At 37.3% G+C, this 27140-nt stretch overlaps 1 protein-coding gene across 2 annotated transcripts; it reads left to right on the forward strand.

Annotated features, from left to right (window-relative positions):
* The first annotated feature begins 1709 nt into the window (after positions 1 to 1709).
* On the forward strand, positions 1710 to 21767 carry SH2D1A (SH2 domain containing 1A). Of its 2 annotated transcripts, none has more exons than XM_054576945.1 (4): positions 1710 to 1846; positions 15343 to 15406; positions 20221 to 20362; positions 21727 to 21767. In XM_054576945.1, exons 1-4 carry the CDS (start codon positions 1710 to 1712, stop codon positions 21765 to 21767), a joined length of 384 nt encoding a protein of 127 aa, XP_054432920.1. The 2 variants fall into 2 exon arrangements, with proteins under 2 accessions (XP_054432920.1, XP_054432921.1); XM_054576946.1 differs by having other exon boundaries at positions 20221 to 20353.
* The last annotated feature ends 5373 nt before the right edge of the window (positions 21768 to 27140 follow it).

Consider the following 27140-nt stretch of genomic DNA (forward strand, 5'->3'; position numbering starts at 1 on the left):
AAACAAATGAGGTAGGAAGATAATGGGACAGCCCTGGCTCAGTTCCCCAGAGCCATTCCCAAATATCATCTCGAATGCTGTTTTGTTTATTTTTATTCTTGGTGTCGCAAATAACTGTAGGGAGCTTATGTTTATACTTTATCTACTAAGGTTGAAGATTTTAAGGCTGGGCATGCTTCAGTCAAGAAGGAGAGTTAGTATTAGCTGTCACTGAAATCTTAGAGAATTGTTCTCAATCTTAGTAGCTGGAGAGCAAATATGTAGCTTTGGTACAAGGCAGCTCTGTGCATCTGATCCAATGGTAAGATATGTGAGGATTTAAAAATTGTTCTTGCTGTTGAGCTCCCAACCTTGCTGTGTTCTCAAGGAACTCGATGAAATTGTGGGAGGTGTACAACAGACAACACAACTGCCGGTATTTAAATTCCAATTTTTAAAGTGTTTTACATAATCAAAAGGAAAAATGTAGAGGACCGTTTTGCTTCAAGCATTAAACAAAGTGTTATTCTAGTGAAAAAGGAGGAAGGTTTTGGGAAATACTATTTAGCAGTACATTTTGAAATAGAAACAAAGCTTTATTTCAGAGAAGAAAATGAAGGTTGAAATGTTTAAAAAATTAATAATATGTAGTTTAGCGTCAACTAAAGAAAAACATATTCTCTATTAACATTACAGGATACAAGTTACAACACAATTATCAACACTCGCGATGTGATTTAAAACAAGTTTTATGTCCCAAGTGCTGAAATGTGGGTTCTATATATCAAAGGGCACATACAAGTTCACATAAAGAAGAAACTCCAGTTAAGTGATTTATTTTCTCATCTAAGGGCCATCAAATAGATAAATCTGAAACATCTTTGGACATAGACTAATTTTTGAACCTCAATGAGCACTCTGGGATCTTGGACAAGAAAGTAAAAAAAATCGGTATTTGCTCAGGATCAAGGTTGCTCAGGAAGACTGGAAGTAGTAGAAAGCAAGGGGGAGGGGGAGGGGGAGGGAAAGGAGGCACTTGCCCCAAGTCCCTTGTTCACGGACTACTTCTGATTCTGTAGAGGCCTCCTGAGTATGTTCAGTAGTGATTGCACAGTGACAGTACTGATATATTCTGTTTTGGTCTCGAAGGTTTCGGCCCTTTCATTGTCTGTCAGTGCATTTCCATCACACACGATGGCCAGGTACAACTTGCCTCTATCATTAGCCTCTTAGGGGACTAGTTTAACTAAGTCATCCCTGGTGGCCCCTGGGAAAACTGCAAGAACAGAAGCATTAGCAAGCCTTCCTGTGTGTGTTGTGTGTGTGTTGCTAGTACAGCCCCAATCTTGCAAGGACCTTCTAATTGTAGTCCCTCTCCCACATAAACCCTGTGTTGGGGGCGGGGTGGGTGGGGAGGGGCTGGAACCTTGTGGCAATAACCAAGCTTCTAAATTGCTTAGCTGGTTTTAATTGAAGTGTGAGAAGGAGGTTTTAAGGCAGATAGACAACATCCTGTTGTTCCGGTGCTCCTTTCTCTTTTTTGCACATCTGGCTAAACTGGGAGTCAAGTTCATTGACTCCTGCCTGGTGGCAGCAGCAGCAGCAGCAGGAACAGCAGAAGCAGTAGCAGCAGCGGCAGTAGCAGCAGCAGCAGCAGCAGCGGCGGCGGCGGCAGCGGTGGCATCTTTCTCCTGGCCCACACTTTGGCCCGCCCAAGAGTCCATCAGACCATGGACGCAATGGCTGTGTATCATGGCAAAATCAGCCGGGAGACAGGGGAGAAGCTACTTCTTGCCGCTGGTCTGGATGGCAGCTATTTGCTGAGGGACAGTGAGAGCGTCCCAGGCGTGTACTGCCTGTGTGTACTGTGAGTACATCATTGCTGCTGGGCCCAGGGTTTGCAGAGGGTGGGCATGGGTGGTGGGGGCAGGCAATGAATAGGTGGCAGGAGCTCATCCCAGCCTCCACTGCCCATCGATGGCCTCATGGGCTTTCTCAGGTCCAGCCCAGGTCCTGGGTGGACCACGATTTGGCTTAGGCTCCTCCCTGGGGATGTTGCTTCCTGGGCCTCCGGATCACCAGAAAGGCCTCCCCAGCACCTTTTGGGAAACCTGTAGAGAAAGCCCTTTTGAGTTGGAAAACGCAGGCTGGAATTTACCTTTGGTCAGAGTAAGACCCAGGACCCAGACGTCAGTTTTGACCTCTAGGAGAAGCCGGCAAGGTTCGGAACCCTGGGATGGTGGAATGGCCAGTTTTGGGACCATCAGCTCCTGAGAAGAGGAAAGGCTTCTCTCTAGCTCTCTTTCAATGAATTTGAAGGTATCATCCCAAAGGAAGACCATCAAATTCAGGGAGAGAAAGCAGGCTAAGAAACTAAATGTATTGCTTGAAGAATGCAATACCAGTTAGGTAGGATGCAGAGAGGGGGGGATGTTTGTGAGTAAAACTGCCTCTCTGAATCTGCTTAGTTAGCTTCCTTTAGAAGAGTTGTGTGTGGGGCAGGATCTCTTCTTGATAAAAGCTAGGACAGACAATAGTTGTAAAGGACATGGAGGGAAAACACCCTTGTTATGAATCAGCTTTGCCCTTCGCATAGGCGTGTCTTTGTCTAATGCCCCATTTTGAATCAGACGCATCTTCATCTTTGCTTCAGGGTTCCAGAGTCATGCAGCTCTAGGACCTAATCTTGTGCCAGTCCAATGCTAGGTTTGTGACTTCAGCAACTTAACCTCTCAGCCCCTGTTTTCTTATCCACAAAATAGGTATAACATTACTACCTATGTCATAGAATTGTGAGGATTAAGTGGCATAATGCAGGTAAAAAATTTAGCACTGGACCTGAGACATAGTAAACATTCTGTGAATGTAGCCTATTATTATTATTATTATTATTATTATTATTATTATTCAGTCAATTTCTTTCAGTGCTCATGGGGCATGTCTAAGGAAGTACGTAGCTGAGTTACATTTTGTCAGCAGAATAAAAACACCCATGAAAATACCAGCTCTGCATAGTAGGTTCTAGACAGAAACCAAATGAAGGAAAATGCTTGCTAGTATTTTCTGTACTTAATGATACACTACAAGGTTTTAAAGTACCTTCTGGGCCAGTGAAGAAAGATTTTACTGATGCTGGTAATAGAGGATTTTCATTGTTTATTTATTTATTTATTATTATTTTTTAATGGCCAAGCCATGTTTGTGGCAACTCTTAGGCCACGCTAAATGCATTTACTGTAAAGGCTTCAAGTGAAATACATGGAAGCTATTCAATCTCTCGGGCTCAGATCTTCATGTTTTGCTTATATTATTGCTTTTCCCAAGCGGAAACTGGGGAAGGTCAATGAAAACCAAGTAGTATTCTTACGCCCTGTTCTCATGAAAAAAAGATGGAAGAGGCAATGGACCAAGAAAAGGGCTTCTTTAGGGAAGCTGACATAATGGTCCTCTTAACTTAGAGGTTAAAAAAATAAAAAAGGCCTGGGCAGGAAAGGGAAGAGCAGGGACGAGCAAGGGACAGAGTATATTGCAAGACTCGCCTAAGACTTCAACCACACTGACCTCTTTTGTTGTTTCTCAAGCTTGCCAAGCATGCTCCCCACTTAGGACCTTTGTACTTACTGCTCCTTCTGTCTCTTGACTACCCGATCTAATATAAGTGCTCTCTCCTGCCCCTGTTACATTGTGTCTCCTTTTCTTTCTTCAAGGAAATTTAAACTATCTGATATTTGCTTGTTTACTTATTTATTGCTGGGCTCTCCTGGTAAAATGTAAACTCCATGAGGGTAGGGACATTGTCACCTGCACCAGGAACACAGCCTGGAACCTAAGAGGCGTTACGAGGCACATAGTAAGCACTCAATATATATTTTTGAATTAATGAATGAATTGTCAAAGTGAATACTGTCCTTTACTGCAAAGACCTACAGACTGATACGAGGAGGCCAGCGTGTGGAACACAGGGAAAGTCACTCAACTTCTCAGGGTCTTGCTTTCAATATTTGTAAAACAAAAATAATAATGTTTTCCCAGCCTTCTGAATAAGATTGCTATTTGTAAAATACGCAAGAGACAAGGACAAATTTACCCTTTTGCCCGTGTAGGCCAGGATCACATAAGTAATTAATTTAGGCAGATGCGGAGTTCTCAAACATTTAAGTTTTCACCCAAAGTGAATCTTGCACAAGTGCAGTTTTTATGATTCTTCGTTTTCCATGCAAACCTTCTTATGAAGTAGAAGAAAAGAGTAGGCAAATTGGGAGTTCCCCTAGTGTCTTTTGATGGGCAGACCGGGGCCTCGAAGTCTTAGAGGGTGACTGCTAGACTGTGCTACAGAGGGAAGACACAAGGATACATTGCTTTTTTAATGACAGTTTCTGAAATTTTTTGAGCCAAGGGTCCCTTTTGATAAATATAAACCTTTCATTTGCCCATTTTAGTACTCTGCTATAGGAACAAAATCACATTTCATTTTGCAATAAACCACGAATTCATCTTAAACTGAAACATGTATGCTTATGATGTGCAAAAGAAATACTGATGTAAACGGTGTCATATACACATGAACAAGAAGGTAGAGCTAATAAACATTCAGTGATTGTACAGTTGCTCAGAATAGTTTCTCATTCTAGCTTTTGTTTACTCCCATTATCCAAGAAAGTTTGGTTGAGATTTAGTTTCTGTATTTTTCCTTTTAATTGAATTTATTGGGGTGACACTGGTTATACAGGTTTCAGATGTTTAAGTCTACATCACCTGTACATTGTATTGCGTGTTCACCGTCTCAAATCAAGTCACCATCCATCACCATTTATCCCTTCTGTACCTTCCCCCACCTCCTAGTTTCTATATATTTTTATAGGATTAACACCTTGTATATGCTTTCGAACTGTAAGTTATACTTTAAAACTCTTTTCTCCAGTTTTAAACCCCCAGTCATGGCCATCAGCTGTGTCCTTTTCCCCTGTTCAGTTTTGGAAAATTGAATCTCATCAAGTACTAAAGAAGTTTTCTATTTATAAGATTGCTCACCTATATTTAAAGTGAAAAGTCATTCTTCTATTTTCAATAAATAAATCTAGATTTTTGTATAATAAGTCTATTAAAAATAGTTCCTAATAGCTAATCATATTATAGAAAATTTGAAATGTGAATAATGGAAATGAAAGAAAAACCGTCTATAGTTTTATAACCTAAAGACAATTATTGAAAATGAAGTGGTTTTTCTTCTATATCTTAATTTAAAATTGCTTTGTGAACACACATTACAATATTGTATTCTGATGAGTTTTCCCCTTTGCATGAAAAAACTCCACTTATATATAATGTTCTTATGAATGATTTTCAAACACTATTTTTAATGGCTGCATGATAGTCCAACCAGTGCATGTACTATATTTTCTTAACCAGTCATCTATTTTTAGACATTTGAGTAAATCCATTTTTCTCAATTATAAACTCCATTATGATTCATATTTTAGTCCATAAAGTTTTCCTTGTAGTTGTGATTACTTCTTTATAATACACTTTAAAGATGTGCACTTTCTAAGTCAGAAAACAGAAATAGCTCAAGACTCTCGATGTATACACGATCATCAAATATTTTTTCCTAAATGATTCTTCCAATTCATATATGTGCTCACCAGTAATGCACAAGAGTATCTGCTTCACCACACCTGTCCTAGATTTGGGAATTAAAAAAAATTCTCCTTGGAATTTGGTATCTCACTATTTCATATTTCTTTAATTATTGAGTATCTTTTATAGGCTTGGTAAGCTGTTGTAGTTCTTTGTTCATGAATTGGCTCTTTGCATACTTGGCCCATTTAACCATTTGGATATTAGTATTTTTCTTAACACATTATGGGTTTTTATACACTAATCCTTGGTCTGTTGAAAGTATCTTTTCTCACTTTGGTGTTTGCCATTAGTTTTCTCTGACAGACAAAAACAATTAACATTTGTAGTGGTGAAATCCATCACTCATTTTCTTTGTGTTTGATTTCTTTGTTTGCTTCCAAGCTTAGAAAGTTCTTTCTCCTCCAGAGATGTCATAAAACTTTACTTTAGTTTTTGTTTTAAATTTATGGTTTGGTTAGTTTCTATTTAACTCTTTAATTCCATTTAGAATTTTACTTTAGTGTGAAGAAAAGATCTGTTTTGACTTTGTTTTTAAATAGCTAACAATTGTCCCAATATAATTTATAAATAGAACTTCAATTCCCTATTGATTTATTAGCCTCCTTTGCCATATATTACATTCTTACACATAACAGTTATTGGTTTGCAACAATCTATTTGGTTCAATTGATCTATTTATTCTTGTATTACCAGCACTATAGTATTGTGGAGACAGAAAAATAAATGTTTCTTCTACCATTGTAAATTCTTCTGATTGGACTAATAATCAAATCAACATGAGAGAGATTAACAGGATAAAATGACCAAATTTATTGCCTATGTACATACTGGGGTTCCATAAGAACAGGAGACCCAAGGACACACTGGGCAATTGAGGCTTACATGCCATTCTGGACCAAGGAGAGGGAGGCAAGGGTCTGGGATGGAAAGTAGGCAATTCGCAGGTAGAGGAGAAAGAGCAAACAGGTGCTGAACAGTTTCTTGCTGAGCCCAGAACAGTGGGACACAGAGGGGAGTCTAACAGGCAGACATTGCTTGGATCCTCCTGTCGGACACGCATAGTTCATATGTGCTAAGGTGAATATGCCAAGGTTCCCTTCCCCAAGCAGGTTTTTCTATATTAGGCAGGTAAGGGGGAAGTAAAAAAAAAAAAAAAAACTCCTTGAATTTTTTGGGTTAAATTTTTAGCTGTAAATAATCTGCGTGGCAGGATGGTACTTTCTGGGGAGACTTGTTTTGGTCCCCTACCGTATCATAATACTTTAATACATTTAAAAAACACTTTCTATTCTTATCTTTTGGTTCTTCAGGATGAAATCCAGAGTAATTTTGTGAAATTAGAAAAAAATCCATTGGGATTACATTAAACTCATTAATAAATTAAGGAGGAATCATCATCTTTAAAGAATTTTGTCTTCCCATCCCAAAACCTTACGTATCTCTCCACTTATTAATTTTTTCATTACATCCATCAATAAAGTTTTGTAGTTTTCTTCCCATAGGTCTTGCACATTTTTGTTACCTTTATTTCTAGTTATCATGTGTTTGAATGTGTCGATTATTTTGTTTCTATCGTAAGTGGAATCTTTTTCCACTATATTTTCTGTTGCCTAAGAAAACTATTGATTTTATTTGTTTTTCTTGTATTCATCCAGTATACAAAATACTCTTATTAATGCAAATAGTTTTTATTTTATTTTATTCTTTTGGTTTTTAAGATATAACCAGTTTCTTTTCAGTAAGATGCATATAAGCTCTCACATTTCTTCCCTTCTTTCCCTCAAGGTAGATATCCATTGGGAAAGTCCTAAATGCCCACTGGGATAGTTTGATGGCAAAAAGAGAAGAACTAGTTTAAAATATGTAAAACAATTAGTTTGAAGAAATGGTTTGTTTCCATAATTAGCATCCTTCTGTACATATTTGACTTTGTTTGCTACTTGTCTGATAGACGATTTTAAAGAAAAATGCTGTTATATTCTTTAGTTTCAAGGGCACATAATGAAGTCATTTGACATATATATTCTTAGATAAAAGGATAATTATCTTTTTGTCCTTGAAGATTTAAAGGATGACTGGGAATAAAGGAAATAAAGTGCCTATTAAACAATTTAACTGGAGAAATGGGGGAGGAAGAGGTGACAAAATAAAATTTCAACTTATCAGTTATAACAGAGAGGAACAGTATGGCAAAAAACACAAAAGAATGAGAAATTATAATGTAAAGTTTTTCAGTGCAATTGGATATGTGATTTGGTGTCACTACAAGAGTTATTTTGGATCATCTGAGTACAAAGTACTGATGGCAGAGCAAGCCTGAAGGCTGGCCTAGGATTAAATTTGCGACATATAGACCACCAAATGGACAATTCACCGTCCAGTAAATCAAGTGCTGACTCTGATTGACAATATAAAAATTGAAGTTGCAATATTAGTCTAAAGATGTCGTTTAGCTTAAGGACAGTGGATGTGAGGGTTAAGCTCTTTTGGGATCTCCTCTCTTGGCCTCTTTCCTTCAGTCCCCTTCTTGTTCCTTCCCCTCGGTGTACACTTACAGCCTAAAGGCCAAGCAGACTCTCCCTTTCTGGAAACCGTGTTTCGGATTCACCTTAAGACCAATTTGTTAATTCATTCTCCCTGATATAAGAGAGAGCCCAGATTTTTCCAGCTAGACTCTGGGTATGCATCCCCACTGTGGCCTTTAGGTAGCTGTTTTACCTTGGGCAAGTTACTTAAACTTACTATGTCTCAGGTTCCTTATCTGTGAAAAGGGGGATGGTACCTACCTCATCGGGTTGTTTATGAGGATTATTGTATGAGTTAATAGTTGTAAAGATAACATGTAACAGATATTTGTTACTATAAATAAAAAATCTGTAAATAATTGTAATACAAAGTTAGACCACTATAGAAGTGCATAAATAAAATGTTATGTGACAGTTCAGGAGAAGAAGAGATTAAATTTATTGTCATGACTCATCAAAACTTGTATTATATAGTTTTACCATCAGACTTGAAGCCGAAAGCTTTTTGACAGTCCTGAAAATTCAAATTCACTCTTAAAGAATGAAGATTGGGCCACAGAAAATTGAGAAACTTCTCAAACCAGAGTATGGTATCAATAATGAAGGTTTTGTATCAGATATCATTTCTCTGGATGTGCAAGTTCTAAAATATTTGTTAAAAAATTCATCACATTATACTTGTGCCTTAAATTTTACACAGCCTTAGTTTGTATAGACATAGATGGCGTGGACACAAGTCTCTGAATTGCAGTGTCATGAAGAAGTGTGACATAGCTAACCTTTTGTGAGGTGCTTGAAGTGGTATAAAGAAGGAATTGATGTGGTTTCTTCTGTTCTACATCAAAATATGTCCCCAACACTGACCCCTTGAAAAATAAGAAATAAATCACGTTTTTTTCTTCTTGTCCACTTCTAACCAGAACACGTTTTTAAGGGTTGGCGACAACTTTTGAGGAGAAAAAAGGCAAATTTTAATATTGGTAGGGACTGAATCAGCATATGCTTTGTAACTATTAAAATGCAAAATATTACTCTGGAAAATTAACAGCCACAACAAAAAACTACTAGATATGTTTTCCACTTATTATTCATTTTCTAGATTTTTTTCATAATAAAATTTAAATTCCAGGCTTATTAACAAGTCTGACAAAGGGTTTGATGGGGGAAGAAAGTTAAGATTACACTACATTCTTGGTTTGTTGGTATTAATGGAAGGAGTCACAGGAAAGATACTCCTGAAAAGGATATAAAATTTCAAAAGATGATTCACATTTTTCTGATTTGTGATTTGCATAGGCTAGATTTGTAAAGCTCCAAGTGGTAATCTTGCTTTTTCTTTTAAAAAAATGTTATTAGTCACTTATGGAATTTAAATGGAAAAGTTATGAACAAGGGACACATTTATATTAGCTTGAATTCACTTCTAGTTTATATACTACAGAAACAGACAGTTCTGAACAGTTGTCATCAGACCATGTAACATAGACCATGTGCTTAACATTTTTTGAAAACCATAGGGCTCTAATTCCTTTGAATTTCAGTATAACTTTGAACCATTCTTTCTGCTACCATTTCCTATTCTGAGTAACATTTATTATTTAGGAATACTTAGGTTAATTCCATTTTTTTACTATTACAATAGAACTACTATGAAAATCTTTGTCAAATTGCTTTTGCCTTTTGATTCCTTGGAGTATATGAAGATATGAAAGACTATTGGGTCAAAAATATGCACAATTTTATAGCCCTTATTATAATTTGCCAACTTATTTGCTAGAACAGTGATTTTTCACTGGACAGGGAGAGAGTATGTGCAGTTTGGAAAAAAAACCACATTTATATTGTAGTTGCATTTTGTCTTATAAACTTATTGTTTCATAGTAAAAACTACAGAAAACAAAACTATGATATCTTGTTGGGGAAGTGGGTGTAAATGTTTCAGAAACACTGCTTTATGAACTGAAACAATTTTTAAAAGCTTCAGCTTTTATTTAAATAAAGGTGCACTCTTAAATCATAGACCGATGGCTCTGGGGAAGATGACACAGAAGTGTCCTGGGTGAATGAAAGGAGCCAGCCTGACTTTGGAGAAATTGCCATTAATATTCCCAAGGAGGTGTGGATATTCTCTTTGCATTTTAGTCACTTTAATGTTCTTAGAGATCCCCTGGAAATCTTGTTTGTTTTTTAAATTGCTGTTCAGTTACAGTTGTTCCCATTTCCCCTACTCCCTGTTGCTCTCCCCTGCCCCGTCAGACCCCTGCTTCCAAACACGATCCCCGCCCTATTGTCCTGGTCCATGGGTCCTTTGTACATATTCCTTGACTTGCCCCTTCTGCTTCTTTCCCCTGTTATCCCCTTCACCTCTGGTCACTGTCAGTTTGTTCTTTATTTCCACATCTCTGGTTCTTTTTTGCTCGTTTGTTTTGTTGATTAGGTTTCGCTTAGGGGTGATATCATATGGTATTTGTCTTTCACTGCCTGGCTTACATCACTTAGCATAATGCTCTCTAGTTCCATCTATACTGTCACGAATGGTAGTAGCTCTTTCTTTCTTTCTGCTGCGTAGTATTCCATTGTGTAAATGTACCACAGTTTTTTGATCCAGTCGTTTACCGATGGGCACTCAGGGTGTTTCCAGCCCTTGGCTATTGTCAATTGTGCTGCTATGAACATGGGGGTGCATAGGGTCTTTTGAAATGGTGTTTCAGGATTCTTAGGGTATAGTCCCAGCAGGGGAATCGCTGGATCAAAACGCAGCTCCATCTTTAGTTTTCTGAGGAGATTCCACACTGTTCTCCACAGTGGCCGCACCATTCTGCATTCCCACCAACAGTGTATTAGGATTCTTGTTTCTCCACACTGGGAAACCTGTGAAAATGCAGATTCTAATTCAGCAGTTCTGGGGTAAAGCCTGGGATTCCACATTCCTAACAAGCTCCTAAATGATACCGATGGTATTACCCTGGGAATGTAATTAGAACCTCACTTTTTTAGGTCTCTTACATCCATGATATACGACAGCTAGAGTTGACTATAAGAGATCCCTCATTGGTCAGTTACTTCAGTAAGTTGAAAGTGCAAAGGATGAACTGATGCCTTGTCTAAAGGGTGAAAGAATTTTGCTCATTCAGAAATTTGAGGGGTTGGGGAGTAGGAAATTGTTAATATTAGATGGGTTAATCACAAGAAATTTTATGTGTCACCGACAGCAGGTTGTTCAGAAACTGAAGGAGGTAAGGACTTTTGAAGTGGTACTCAAGTTCCTGCTGCTTAACTGAAAGCGAGATAAGATCAGATTCGTTAGGAAACAATTTTCAAAACAGACTCATTTATTTTGACTAAAGAGGCTGAATGATAGTAGGGAGATAGATTCATTGTATCTTTAAGAGACCCGCTGTTTTAGAAAGTGGAAAACCAGTTACTTAGAATTTTACTTTCGTTTTTGCTGAGATTTTAAATAATGCCTTCCATATTACCTTTAATGGTACTGAATTATTGCCATTAATCACTTCCCAGAGGGAAAATAGAACTAAGGACCTATTTTCCTGCTTTTTGCAGTGTGACTTTAAGGAAATCATTTCAAGCCTTACGTTTGAGTTCCCATGGTGAAAAATGGAAATCAAAGTTCTTGCCTTGTTCCCTGTAGAGTGCTTACTGAAATCAGTGGGCTTTGAGGTAGATTACAATTGCTTAGAAAAACAAAGGACTTTAACAATGTAATATTTTATATTTATTTAGCATATTATACGTAGGCATATGTCAACCTATTTTATATATGATCTAAAATATTCTGGCAAGCCTTCATAACAAAAATGAAACATTTCTTGTAATCATACCAGCAATTAAATTGATCTTTTTGGGGAGAGGGAGGGTTTACAAATAGAATGAACCTGATTACAGTGGGTTTTTTTGTCCTTTAGGTAATCAGTGCTGACGGATATTGATTAAATATATAGTAATTTAATCCACATATTTAAAGACTTAGTTTTAAAGGTGGTTAATGGTAAATGAGGTCAGTTACTTAAGGATGACCTTCTGTTTAGAACGCTTTAGAATCATCTGTTCTTTTAAGTTTAAGCACATTTATTTTTATCTAAATTCAGCATGTATTCTAACCAAAGATCTATATTGACCCAAAATCGTGCCGAAGAATAACAATCACAAAATGTCTTAAAACTCTGTTGATCCAGATTCAGATTCCTAATTTGAAATAATTCAGCATAAAGTTTACTTTACTTTTACATGAAGTAAAATCTAATGCAAATTAAGTAGCATTACCATATATACTAAAATGTAACAAATAATCAACTCTAGTGTGGGCATCAAGAGCTAGGACTGTAGAGTCACATAAGCCTAGTTCAAATTCTTCTTTGCTGCTTGATCTCCACTGTGGCTCTGGTTACGTAACTTGTCAAGGTCTCAGTTCTCTCATCTATAAAACAAATTTCATAAGATAAAGCTCATAAGATTATTGTGGGGTCGAAAAGAGATAATGCATGTACTATGGATTAAATCGTGTTCCTATCATATTCATATGTTGAAGTCCTAACTGCCCATGTGACTATATTTGGAGATAGGGACTTCAGTACGCAATTAAGATTAAAGAGGTCATATGGCGGGGGGGGGGCCTGATCCCAGAAGATAGGTGATCTTATGAGAGGACGCGGAAGAGAGATTTCTCTCCATGCACATATACAAAGAAGAGGTCATGTGAGCAAAGAGCAGGAAGGTGGCTGCCTAACAAGCCAGGAGAAGAAGCCTTAGAATAAAACCTACGTTGCTGGCACCTTGATCTTGCTCTTCCAGCCTCCAGGACTTCGAGAAAATTTCTTCTGTTTAAGCCATTTTGCTAGGACAGCCTGAGCAGACTAACACAGATTTTGGTACCAAGAAGTATGGTGCTGCTGTAACAAACACCTAAACATGTGGAAGTGGCTTTGGAATTAGGCAATTGGTAGAGGCTAGAGGAGTTTGGAGGTGTATGCTAAGAAAAGCCTACGTTACCGTGAACAGAATGTTGGTGGAACTGTGAATGTTAAAGGTCATTCTGATGAAGTCTGATATAGAAATAAGGAACATGTTATTGAAAACTGGAAGAAAGGACATCTTTGTTATAAATGACAAAGAGCTTAGCTGACTTGTGTTCTCATATTTTGTGGAAGGTAGAACTTGCAAATTGGATATTTAGCAGGAGAAATTTCTGAGCAAAGTGTTGAAGGGGTGCCTTGGTTCCTCCTGACTGCTTACAGTAAAGTTCAAAGGGAGAACGATGAAATCAAGAAAGAATTGATAAACAAAAAGAAATCAGAACTTAAAGATGTGGAAAATTCTCAGTCTGCCTGTATGGCAAAAACATGAGGAAGCTTCTTCTGGAGAAATCACCAAGGGTGCGGCCAGATCATCACTCCGTAAGAGGATGGCCCATGATGTTAACTACCGCTTCTGCAGAAGCCAGGAAGAGAGTTTGGGTCCATGGCTCAGAGACACTGTCGTTGGGACCACAGGCACTAAGGGCAGGACAGTAGTGCCAGTTGGCTGCAGACGTGCTCTGTCTTTCAAGAAAAGGGAAGAACGGCCCTGGAGGTGATTCAGAGATCATCAGGGGTGCCAGTCCCACGACAGGCCCAAGGGAGTAATCTGCTTCCAGATGGGTTTCAAAGGTGGGATCAGAACCCAGTTTCGTTGAGTGGGCAAGGCCAACCCCAGAGCTGTGGGGGCGACAGTGCCATCCAGCATGCCTGGAGGGCATAGTATGAACCCAAAAAAGATTATTCTCAAGCATTAAGATCTAATGTAATTGGTCTTACGAGGTTTTGGACTTGCTTGGGACCTGGGACTTTTTTCCCTTCTTATTTCTCCATTTTAGAGTAGGGATGTCTGGCCTATGCCTGTCCCACCATTGTATTTGGGAAGCACACAACTTGCCTGGTTCCACAGGTTCACATCTGGAGAGGAATTTTGCGTCAGGATGACTCATACCCAGAGTCTCACCCAAATCTGGTTAGATGATGTTTACAGAAACCTTTGGACTTTAGAGTTGATGCTGGAATGAGTGAAGACTGTGGGGGCTTCTGGGATGGAATGAATAGATTTTGCATGTGAAAAGAATGTGAATTTGGTGGCATCAATGGTGGAATGCTGTGAACTGAGTCATGTCCCCCACAAATTCTTACACTGAAGCCTGACTCCCAGTGTGGATGCATTTGGAAATAGGTCATTAGAATGTATTTAAGGTGAAATGAGGTCATCATAGTGGTGGGGCCTTAATCCAATAACATTGGTGACATTATAAGAAGAAAAAGAGACCAGAATTATTTTCTCCATGCTCACACACAAAGAGGTCACATGAGCACACAGCAAGAAGGCCGCTGCCTACAAGCCAGGAGAAGGAGCCTCAGAATGAAACCTACATTGCTGGCACCTTGATCTTGGACTTCCAGCCTCCAAAACTGTGAGAAAATCAGTTTCTTTTGTTTAAGCCACCCAGTCTATGGTATTTTGCTAGAGCAGCCTAAGCAAACCACTACAGCATATGAAACTCTTGGCATGTAGTAAAAATCAAATATATAGATATACAATATGCATACACACTGGGTAATGAGGAAAACATTTATCCCATCTGAAAGGACAAGCTGCTTTCAAATACTTTAGCAGGACTCCTTTTTCATTCAAATTGCTGTTACTACTATTTTATAATATACTATAAAGTAACATAATAATAGTAATGTGAAAATATAGTATTACATTTATTATATTTATAATTAATATTATTGTTACTATTATTTTAAGTGAGCCTGATAGTACCTTATCCCAGTGAAATGTTTGCACTTTAAGGCTCTAAATATACTTAAAAAGGAGACTGTACTTAGTTAAAATCTATTTAATAATTCATGACTTTTACCCGTTACAATAGGTCTCTAGTTTCTTTCTGTCCGAGACACATCTTTAAAAGTGTGAGCTTCCACTTTTTTTTTTTAAAAAAGGAAAAGATAAAGAAGGCTAACTGGAAACTGTGATTAGCTGGATATAATATGCAAGACAATTAGATTTCCCAGGTTTTTCTTCCTATGAATTCATGGTGCTGTTTATGTGTGTCACAGTATTTGTAACATTCGTATGTCATAGTTAAGCTCAAACCAAGAGCATCTGTTTGTTCTTTTGGAATTTTTCAGTAATGGAGTTTATTCTTTCACAGGTATCAAGGTTACATTTATACATACCGAGTGTCCCAGACAGAAACAGGTTCTTGGAGTGCTGAGGTATAGCTTTTTTATTTATTTCTACTTCTGTGGGTATCCAGGAAGCGTTTGAAATTTAGGCTGGTTTTGTAAAAGAGCTGTCAACTTCTACAGTCCCCAAATATTCACCAGATTTAAATCACTAAAGCTCCAGTCTGAAATTGTTCATGGATCATTAAAAAGCCTTTAAAGCCCTGGCTGGCGTGGCTCAGTGGATTGAGTCCTGGCCCCTGAACCAAAACATCGCCAGTTCGATTCTCAGTCAGGGCACATGCTTGGGTTGCATGTCAGGTCCCCCCCATTGGGGGCATGTGAGAGACAATTAATGGATATACCAGTATCTCTCACACATCGATGTTTCTCTCCCTTTCTCCCTCTCTTCCCCTCTCTCTAAAAATAAATAAATAAAATTTAAAAAAGAAGTCTTTAGAGAATTTTGGTCCCAGTTCTGTTCAACCACCATTGGAGTGGTGTCACCTTGGGGAAAAGATTAGAAAAATATCGAAGGATTGTGTCAAAGTTTTAGAAAGCATATCAAAAAATGTGTAAAATTTTAGAAAGCATATAAAAATGTGTAAAATAATTAAATCAGCAATTATTTAAGGAATAGTACTAATATGAGTGTTTGTGCTATGAGAGATTATTTTCTAAAAGCTTATAATAACCTTGAGGACATACAGCATGGATTAAATAGCCATGTGAGAGCCTGAGCTTTGCTGTCAGGTGGATCTGGGTTCCAAGTCAGGTCCACTCTCCTCCCTGATAGGTCTATGACCTTGGGCCAGTTACTGAATTTTTCTTTGAACTAGTTTCTTCGTCTGTAGAATGAGCCTAAAAGTAGTTCTTTATTCATAGGGCTCATTTTGAAGATTGAGATAATGCACATAAAGAAAGCTCTTAGGCACAGGACCTAGACCATAGTGAGCCTTCAAAAATGTGAACTAGCCCAAACTGCTAACAATATGATTGTCTATAATCAAGTGCTAACTTATTTACCATAGGAGTTCAAAGGAGGGACGGTTTTCCAAGTATTAGGCTAATCAGGGCTGCTCTGTGTGTGAAGGCAGGAGCCAAGCGGGCAGGACACGGAGAAGTAGACTAGAGGCAGAGGGAACATTGCAGTGGTTTTTAAGCTATGCTCTGCAAAGTCCTGATGTTCTCCTACCTGGGTGCATTGGGTTTGCCTGGGGGTTTGCAGAGGCAGAGAAGGACCTAGGCAGATATGCTTTTGGGTCTTTAGTTTGTCTGCAATCTGAGCAGTTCTCTTTTATTTTGCTTATCAACTAGAGCTCTGAGTAAGATTTCATTAGAAAAATGGGTTCTGATGGCTTTGAAAACATTTAAAAGTCACTGTACCATTGCAAGAAATACCTGTGGAATGAATCTATTTCTATGCATGACGGTCTCTACAACTGAAACTTTTGACCTCAAATGCCTTCTCTGATATCTGACTTTAAAACAGCCTATTTTTATAATGAGGGTGCTTCGTTATGAGCTGTTTGGAAACAGAAATGCTACTATCAACCTCTATTAATAACTCAATCACTCTATGCATTTAAGAAACTCTAAATCTTAGATTAAAAAAATTGAAATAGCTCTAACTTTTACCAATGTATCAGTAAACCAAAAAAGCACAAATTGCAGATTACAAATATTTTGAACTACTGAGATGAATTGGGGCAAGTTTCCAAATGTGCTGTTGCATTATATCAGGATAATTAATATTGCAATACTAATTAGAGGAAAAGTAATACCTTTTCTAAATAAAACTATTTATACTTGTTTATTTTAAAAAATTCTCTGCATTACTACAGAGGTGATTAACTAAGAAATTAAATTTCATTTATCATGAGAAAGAGTTGTGTATGGTATCTACACATATATTTATATGTAATTTGACCTGAAATAGTCCTCTCCCTAGAGAAGTAGTCTTCAGCTGCTGAACAATGTTTTTTATGGAAAGCATCTTAAGTTATTAGAGATTAGCTAATGTTGTCTTCAAACTTGTTTTCTTTCATTTCAAGTATAACATCATATGCAGATTGTTACATGCTTGTGATCATGTTAAGGAAGAGAGGGCTTACTGAACATTAATACTCTCCTGCTGTTGTCTGTTTTGACCCTGTTTACATAATAATATTTTAATTCTCTGCACCAAGAGAGCAGAAGATTGGCATGTTTTCTCCAAAGGGAAAACAGTTTTAAAAGAACTCTTTAGATTTATTTCTGAAATGCACATTGCATTTTTTTCTGTTAAATTTGCCTCATCAATTGTGCTTTTTGCTAAGGTGGATAGTAAACTAGTGTGTATTTCCAGACACTAGTGTGTATCACCTGCCTGGAAGAAATTTCTCTAGAGTGTATTGAAGACCAGCTGTGGTCCAACACATGTTTCCATGGATAAATAAGAGATAGCAGTATAAGAAATGTGCAAATTTGAACAATAGCTGAGCTCAGTGACAGGATGGGAGTTGTCAGTGGTACAATTCTTCTGGCAAATGTATTTTCAAAATTGGGTAAGTGAGAGATATTTACAGTGCTTTTGGAACGATGCTTTAGTTCCACACTGTAGGAAATACCATGTCGGTAGCGCTCCATCCTTGGTGCCAAGATTGTGCAAAAAGCCTAGGTAAGTGTGAGATTTGTTTCAAAGACTGGGATAAAACTGAACCTTGGATCCGCGGAATTGTGAAAGACAAATATTTATTTGAATTTCTAGTTTTCAATAGGCTTTTTTTTTTAGGTTTTATGATTGCCTAGTGTATAAACTTCTCTCATGTGACTCAGGCTAAAATTTTGCTCTATTGTTAATTCAGAGAATTCTACACAGTCACCTATCATTTATTAATATGGGCATTGCCACCAGTACATTGTAATAAGTGTACTAACCTCTCCCTGCTAACTTTAGTGCCTTTGGGCTTTTCTGGATATTTGATCATCAGTAGATCAGTAGATGCTAAATAATTTTACTTACCAACCCAAGCAAAGCACTATAAATGAGGTCAGCCATTTGCCAATGAAGCATTCATCCCAAATTCAAATTGTTTTTATACATCCAGTGCTGTTATTCCTCTCTGTTAGTGTGGATAATCAGGTGTAAACTGCTTGTAAGTCCCCATAAAAAAGTTACTTCTGTTGATAAATCGTTTTACAAGCCACAAAACAGCTAAGAAGACGTGCGGTTTGAAATCTTTCCACCCTGAGGGAGTGTATGGTTCCTCTTCTGATTGGTGATTCTAGTTTCACTACAATTTGTTGGGTTTAGTCTTGATCTGAGACAAGAGACTAGGTCCTGGGGTCTAGAACCAGTTCTGTCTCTGGTCATCTGGCAAGTTGAATTATCTCTTTGTATTTCCACTTTTTTAATCTGTCAAACGGGAATAACCAAAACAGCCAATAACTGCCCGTCTCTGGGGAACTAGTAGGGGCAAGAAATGGGATAGTGCTTTGAAAATGGGGCTCTAAGGGAGCTATAAGGAGGTATTTTTGTGCCTACAACCTGCCTTTGCGATTTGCAGATTTTATCTTGCAGCCAGCGAACGGTTAGGACCTCTGTAAGAATGGCCAAGTTATTTTCGATGAGGTAGAGTTCTGGGAAGGTGTTTTTACTATAGGGGTGGAGCTGAGTGCAAGAGTGTTCTATAGCTATTGATGCTTCAAGCTGTGTGAGCCAATGAGTGGACACTTATTTAAAGCTCAAAAGAACTTTTCTGGTGCTTTCAATGAAAAGCTACTTACCCCAATGTAGGAAATGACCGAGAGTTACTATGGACAGTGTACTATCTTCATCTTTTAGTCTAGTTGGCAGAAGTCTGCATGCCAACCCTCTTGTTTTCTCATTAAATGTTAGCAAACAGCTCCCACCTCAAAAATCTTCCAGATGGAATAGCTGAAAAACAGCTTTCTAAAAAAACTAGTGATTGTTCCATTGCTTATAGCAATACTATTTTATTTCATGTAAAATGACACTTTGGAGCTGATGCCTAAAGCTTGGCTCATAAGCCTTTGCAGGAAATTGTTATTGATTTCAAGCTGTGTCTTTGCAAGAGAATTGATGTCAGGAAAGGAATACATTTTAATAGTCACTTGCAAATAATGATCTCTTCAAAAACAAATAAATAAGGGTGACCTTATATAGTCTTTGATTTTCATGTCATAGATGAAGCTTTGTCATGGTAAAGTGTTAAATGGAGAGAGCAATTTTGGGGAGACTACGGAAGTCTCCCAAGGAGGAAAAAATTAAATGTGACGGATGAGGTAGGACGTGTTGTGAGGCAAGTGTATAAGGACTAACTAGCCATGCATTGTGTGTATCATAACAGTCAATTTTAATGTCCTGTGTAGCATTTTCTATTGTGTGATCATGACAGGGAGGATACATTGTTGTTTGTGGTGCTGTTTTTGTTGTTGTTGTCGTTGTTCTTCAGGCTTTTTGTTAATGACCTGTAGAATCTGTGGGTTTTTTTTTTTTTCTGTGTTTAACTGCATCTTCTGAGTTGGTGAATTCATTGTGGGTAATGGCCTGTATACCCTTAGAGGTTCGGGATGTATGACGGGTAGCAGGCAGGAAGGGCAAGGCAATGAGCAAGAGGTTGTACAAACTAATACCACCCTTGGGAGAACTGAAATGACAGCTCATTAGCTCCTCTTGCAGGGAAATTCAGCCAACCAAAGTAAAGTCTTCTGGGATGTTGTTTTTTCTTCTTTTTTATGTTTTCAAATATTTGAACAAGTTACACAAATGTTACCTCTCTAAGCATCTCTCACACACTTTACAGGGCTTTTCATATCATTATGATGTAGGTGAATAATTTGCTTGGCCTTTTATTTTCCAGACAGCACCTGGGGTCCATAAAAGATTTTTCCGGAAAATAAAAAATCTCATTTCAGCATTTCAGAAGCCAGATCAAGGTATTGTAATACCTCTGCAGTATCCAGTTGAGAAGTCCTCAGCTAGAAGTACACAAGGTACTACAGGTATGGTTTACTATTAATTTTTTAAAATTTATTTTAATTACAGTTGACATACAACATCACATTAATTTCAGGTGCGCAACATAGTGATTCAACATTTATTACCTTACAAATACATCTAGTATCCATGTGACATCATATCTAGTTACTACAATATTTTTGACCATGTTCCCTATGCTGTACTTAACAGCCCCGTAATTTCTTTTATAACTGGAAGTTTGTACTTCTTAGCCCCCTTCCCTTTTTCCTCCCAGATCCCCACCCCGTTGTTAATGTTTGACAGGGTCTGGAAGCTCGGGTTATGAGTCAACCTGTTCATAAATATATTGTAACAGGAAGTACTATGAGAAAAATGCAGTGAGAAAGTAGATGTAGCCAGCAAATCAAGTGAGAAGGGAGGGGATTATTCCCATGCTTTGATTTGAATATGCTGTACTAAAAACTTTTAATAAAACTAAAACAAAGTCATATTGAATGTAAATTATAATTTAAAAATGAAAAATATTTGTAGTAACCCCCCCTGCAAAAATGTAAAGAATTCTATGAGCCCACAACATTTAACCTCTCTTGTTCCATCTTGTCTTCCCCATTCTCTTTTGTCAATACATAAGTATCATTTCATTCACTAATTCAGACCCAAATAATGTGCATGATGGGACAACTCAGAGAATACCTGGATGTCCTTTACCTTTGCTTAGTAAACTGTATTTTTCCCTTCAGGGAGGGAAAAGCTAATGTTAGCCTGGCCCACGTGAGCTTGATTTCTGAAATTGTGGTGCTTGAATTAATGAAATTTTATTGTAGCAAAGGAAATGAAATTAGTAGACTTTATTATTCCACAGGCACAGATTGTTACATCTCCTGAGCAAAGCTATTTTAGTGCATGGGTCAAGCTAATGACCAAATACTAGCCAATGTCTGGAGCCATTAGATACGTAATTGTTCCTTCATCTTTTGAAAGGAGTTAATCATTTGTTTGGAGTAAGAGGGATATGCCTGATTAAAACAATAAGTATTTATGATAAAAGAAAACGAGCTGTTCTTTTTTTTTTTTGACAGGGACCTAGGCTTAAGCATAAGCTGACAATTAGACTCAAGTGGTAAATTAAATTAATGAAAAGTTGGCTTTTATAATAGAAATGGAAATAGAACTCCAATTTACAAAGTGGCTAATTGTTCTTTTCTGCTCAGTATTCGATTCTTTATAACTCAGTTGTAAACACCAGTTCCTTTTGCTATATCATTAGGTTGTATCTGTGTGAGCTTCATGCAGTTGGAAATTTTATGATCTTAAATTTGAGTTAACCAGTCATTTTAATAGCTTGTAAGTTTATCTTTCCTTGATTTTTGTTATTATTTTTCTTTAGGGAGAAGAGGAAATCCTGATGTCTTCCTGAAAGCACCATGAAGAAAAATAAAACACCTTGTACTTTATTTTAAATAATTTAAATATATGCTGTCTTATATATAGTAGATAATACAGTTCAGTGAGCTACAAATGCATTTCTAGCACCATCATAACCCTGCAATGGAAGCTTTTAATATGAAGTTAAAGCTGAAATGGACTTTCTGGATAATGAGGAGCTTTGAAATGAGGATTAGGAACAAGTCACTCCACAGGTTATTTTCAGTTATTCTATTTACAAATGGAAAACGATTGAAAACACGATACTTTATAAAAGATTAATGTTAATGCTTGGCAAATATAAATAAAAACAATCCTCAGTTTTTCTCAAAAGCACCATTTCTAGTGAAATATTATTTGATACCTGCTGGTTTTGAAATGTCTTGCTTAATGGTATGGCAGGCAGCTGGTTTGTGCCCCTCCCCTTTGTCCCATGCAGTTCTGCATCAGGCTTTCTGCTCTCTGCTGGTTATGGTGTTGAAGGCTCCTTTGGGATTTATGAAGCTGTCCACCGTGGGCTAAAATAAGTGCTAGATGAAGAGTGAAGAATTTCTGTTTAATTCTGAAAGCCACCTTTTTGCCTAGAGCTCTGATATTGAAGATAAAACCCACAGACCGATGTGGAGTTCAAAAATCTCCTAATTTAAAATATGCTTTAAATGTTTATTGCAACTGATGCTACAGGATTTGAAATTATATTGCGAATCCGATGAAGTGGACTTGACTTCTTTTCATTTACCTGCATCAGACCCAGTTGTTGCTACTCCATATAAAACCTCATTTTGAAGGGCAAGCTTCGGCAGCTGTGGCTCCTCGGCTGTGGCAGTCTCCCCATTAGGTAGCCCTGCAGACCATTGGAAAGCTTATGGTTGCATTAACTGTTAACAATTCCAAGTGACTGCAACCTAAGTGAGAGCCAAGATTTTATGAAATGGTGGGGATTTGTATTTTCTTCTCACATTTTATGTTTCCGTGACTCTTGTGATTTGATTATATGTCAGGTTGCTCAAGGGCTCAGAGAATTCATTCACTCAACAAACACAATAGGCACTGGGGTAGAGTAGTAAAATTTCACCTGGTCCTTGTGCTCAGACAGCTCACTATTTAGTTGGATAAGAAACAGTGAAAGACAAGAGAAAGTAAAAATAAAGCAACAGGAAACTAACAACAAAAGGCGATAAGTACATGGCAAGTGAGGTTCCTGGTGTGTAGGTATATCTCTCTTTAGAAGCACAATGAGTATACACAAACGCTTGGGTCCATGGTTCAAAGGGAAAGACTATGTGCCATTGTAAAATAATAAACTGGAATTCTGGGTTGTGCCTGGGTGGAGGTGAGCTTGGTTAATAATGAATGAACTGCCAAGAGCCACAGCTACTCCGTGTGTTAGCAGGGTCTGATTTCTGAGCATGTCCTGTGGACGCTACAGAAGTGCAACATGTATTGCGGGCCATTTACCTTTTCCAGAAGTAAAAGCATCACTTTTAACTTTTAAATGAATTTAGAAAGCTGACTTTCAAAATAAAGTGCATATGTTTAGATACTTCTTAATCATTTGTAGTTTAAGTTTTAATAGGTGTAACTATTTTTTTTACCCTAATTTGCTCATTCTGGAATAATACTAAATATATGAATTATGTTTGCCTGTTCCTTTATCAGGGCCTTTTTTGATAAAGCTTTTTGGAATCATTAATCATCTTTTATATTTTAATAAAGTATCTGAAAGCTTTATTTATCTAATTTGTCTTAAAATATTCCTTTAAAGGTATTCAGAGATAGGTGCTATTCATTTATTAAATCAAACATTGATAAAGACCATTTACTTATCTTATTGGACAGATCCCCTGAAAAGGGTAAGTGCTTTTCTGATTTTGCTACTGTCAAACTTTCCATCTGATGTGTTCATCTCCTTTCTTCTTTTACTGGCCTTTTATTCATCAAATTCTTTTCACTTTTTCTTCCCCAGCATGTGCATCTGTGCTATTTCCTGGCACATAATAGCTTGCACCTTTACAGAAAGGTCATACCCTTGCCATATCTCAAATATTGCCATGCTAACATATACCTTTAAGATGCTGAGTCAAGATAGAAAAAATGCTCATATATTTCCAAGTTTACACCTCTCATCAGAAAAAAAAAAGTGTGTCAGCAAGCCCGCAAGGAACTTGACAGTTGATCAAATACTCGTTCATTTCCTCTGAAATTTGTTCTTAAGAGATAAGGTCAGTAAGGAGACCAGCTTAGGTAATTGTCAGTTTGGCTGTTATAAGCAGGGAACCTTGGTGGTAGCAGCACATAGGTACAGTGAGTCTACAGAGAATGCCTCTGATTAAGTGTTCTGGTATAAATAGAGGGCTGGATTTAAGATATTTGTTGTAGAATGGATAGAGAATTTGAAGTGTGAGAGAAAGCTTTAAAATCTGTTAAAAATGTTTAGACATCAGCTTATGTTTTATGAGATTCACTTTATTGAGTTCAGGCTCCAGAGTCTATTAATAATAAAACCCAGATTTGCCCTTGAGCACTTCAAGGTTACAAGATGCCTAATCATTCTGTTAGTGGACAATAAATTCAACTTTGTTGCCTATGTTTGCCCTTGCAATAAATGGGATATCATTATTTTGCAGTTTGCAGCTAGAGGTGAAGTTAAACTACCCAGTTTGGACACTTTCATAATTTGGGATCATTGGCCAAACTTGTAGTCAAAGGCTGAATTTTCATCATTAGGTCACGTGACTTTTAAAATGAACCTTTTTATGTAGAAAGATATAAAAAACCTCATCAAATGGAGAGAGCTCGTCCAGATAACAGATGAGGCTTGAATTTTCTTTTCAGCTCTGTCACTGATTACTGTCCACGTGAGCTTAAGGCAGTCAGTCTGTTACTATTATGGCATTTGCCAGGTAGGAACAATTAAGTCTTGTTTACCTCACAGGATTACTGAGGTGCTAGAATTGTTTACATTTAAGGTGGTACTATTACTATATGTTTACATAACATTGATAGTCAAAAGTCTCCCAAAGTGAGGGTGAATGAAGGAATCACTTAACTCTGTAATAATTCTTTTACTTTTTGTACTCTGAGGGTGGGATGTATATTTTGGAAAAGGCCAAAAAACAAAAACGCCAGATGATACTAATATCCACACCTACCCGCACGCTGTGTTGCACTTTGCTGATGGGTTGTTGTGTTGAGACAATCGGGAATGTGTTTTGTTTCACAAATCTTTTTGCTGTGTGTGTGTATCAGTGAATGAATGGCAGCAGGGCAGTGTAGAGTGCCACACATTCCTGGATTCCAAGCCAGTTTCGGGAACAGGCCGTTTGGATTACAATGCCCCATTATTATCAGGTTGCATTTTGGAAGTTCTGTCAGCCAGCTTTCCCAGGGTCACTCATAAAGGTCTTGTTGTGAAAAAGTGAAGGGCCAATGGCTGCTGTAATTGCTCAGGACCTAGGGCCTCAGAAGAGCTGCTGTTTCTGAATGCCTCTCCCCGCCATTCATTTTTTTGCCAGTGCATTTGGGTGCCTTGCTCTCCTAACTGTCCCCCACCCCGTTTTACAATTCTTTATTTTCTTTCTATTGCCCAGAAAGGCATGAACAGGAGAGAAACCTTTTAAAAAGTCATAGCCTAGAGGCATTTAAACTTTCAACAGCTGCTATTCTCTTTTTATTAAATGGTCATTTGTGTCAGAGATTCTATTTGTATGAAAAATAAAAATGAAGAGATGTCTGCTTAGGATTAGTGCCGTTTTGATTTCTGCACCTACATTTTCAAGATAACACAGGTTTATTGTTTCCTGTTAGGGAGCCACTTTTCATATCTCAGGTGGCCAGACTGACTGGAGAGGCTGTTTGGCGCATGAATAAAATGGGACACAGTGTTCATTTGCAATTTTATTTTTTAAAAATGAAATATTCAAAGTACTTTTTTCTTTCAAATATCGACACATAATGTTTAACTTTAAATATTTACAGCATGTTGTTGTGATGCTCTTGTAGAAAAATGCATGCTTCTGGCCTGAAAACCAGAGCAAAATGCAAAAGACCATTTAACTGCAGCCAGAGAACATGAACCTGTACAGTATCCAGTCACTTCAGCACAGGAGTGAGAGCAGGAATACAAAATTGGAACCTATTGTTTCCTAGCAACATGGCTCAGGCCATTATAACACAATTTTCAGTATGATTAGAACCTCTAACTGCTGTTATATAGAAACTGAAAATCTTGGCATACACTGTAAACATCTTTACTTTTCATGAGAAAGTAAGCAGCTAAAAAGAATAGTTTTCTGACGTAAAGGCTATACTTCTCTTTTTCACCTTTTCTCTTACTGATGCTTTTGCCAGAAGAATAGTAAAGGTTTAGACATTGTCATGATTCATACAAGTAAAATATTTTTCAAGGACACAATCTGATATACTAACATTTATTTAAGAGGTTAAAGTCCACCACTAAATCTAAGGAAGGATTTTTAACTGCCAAACACATTTCCTTTGACAAATAATGTAAGATGACAACTGCCAAGACGAAATCCACAGCAAGTTTAACTCTAACTATTTTCACTTACTGTTTAGGAAGTAATTTCTTCTTACACACAGTAGTATATTTGGTCCTTAGTAGCTTTCACATGAAGGACACACTGAAATAACAGTCACTATTTTGTGGTTGAATTCTTTTTTGTTGTTGTTTGTTGTTTTCTGGGTTTTTTTGTTTTGCTTTTTTTTTGTTTTTTTGTTTTTTTTTTTTGGTTTTGTCATTTTTTTTTTTTTTTTTTGTTTTTGTTATTTTTTCTGTTTGTTTTGTTTTGCAGAATAAAGAACCTTACAGAAGGCTGTGGAAGAGTAGTCCGAGATCTGAAGTACTAGTCAGGTCAGCTATGTGTATGTGAGCTTCTCCAAGAAAACAAGAAGGTTGGATTCAATCTGTAGCCTTCCGTTTTCCAGAGGCTATAATACACTCCAATCTGTCCACAGTTTCTTTCAATACTTGATTACTGTACTTTTGCTTCCATCACCACTGAACTCCACTACAATTGCCCTTACAGGAACATATCTTCATAAATGCAAAAACTTTGCTCTGAACTCTCAGGTGATATTACAGTGGGGCCTGGTCTGGTAAAAAATATATTTTTTTAAAGAAAAGAAAGAAAGAAGAAAAAAGTAGAAACATAGTAGAATACTTGAAACTGTGCCAACAGTGATAAAAAAGAAAAATCATATGAAAATTATAATTTAATATCTCTATGTAGTTAGTATGTGAATTCCAAATTATATATTGCCAAGTTTTCATACATTTGGCTATGTTGTATATATTATATTATATATATAGTCTCTATATTATAGACTTTCTAGATAAATTGACAGTAAAGGACA

This window comes from Pteronotus mesoamericanus, unplaced genomic scaffold (genome assembly GCF_021234165.1).
Source record: "Pteronotus mesoamericanus isolate MK-2021 breed Mesoamerican mustached bat unplaced genomic scaffold, CSHL_Meso_final contig_40, whole genome shotgun sequence".
Taxonomy (NCBI): domain Eukaryota; kingdom Metazoa; phylum Chordata; class Mammalia; order Chiroptera; family Mormoopidae; genus Pteronotus; species Pteronotus mesoamericanus.

What these genes read in the sequence shown, in the direction of transcription:
- SH2D1A (XM_054576945.1), top strand. Translation starts at nt 1,710, where the DNA reads ATGGACGCAATGGCTGTGTATCATGGCAAAATCAGCCGGGAGACAGGG. An exon ending in GTGTACTGCCTGTGTGTACT is followed by an intron (nt 1,847 to 15,342) that starts GTGAGTACATCA and finishes ATTCTTTCACAG; the next exon opens with GTATCAAGGTTACATTTATA. An exon ending in CAGGTTCTTGGAGTGCTGAG is followed by an intron (nt 15,407 to 20,220) that starts GTATAGCTTTTT and finishes TTTATTTTCCAG; the next exon opens with ACAGCACCTGGGGTCCATAA.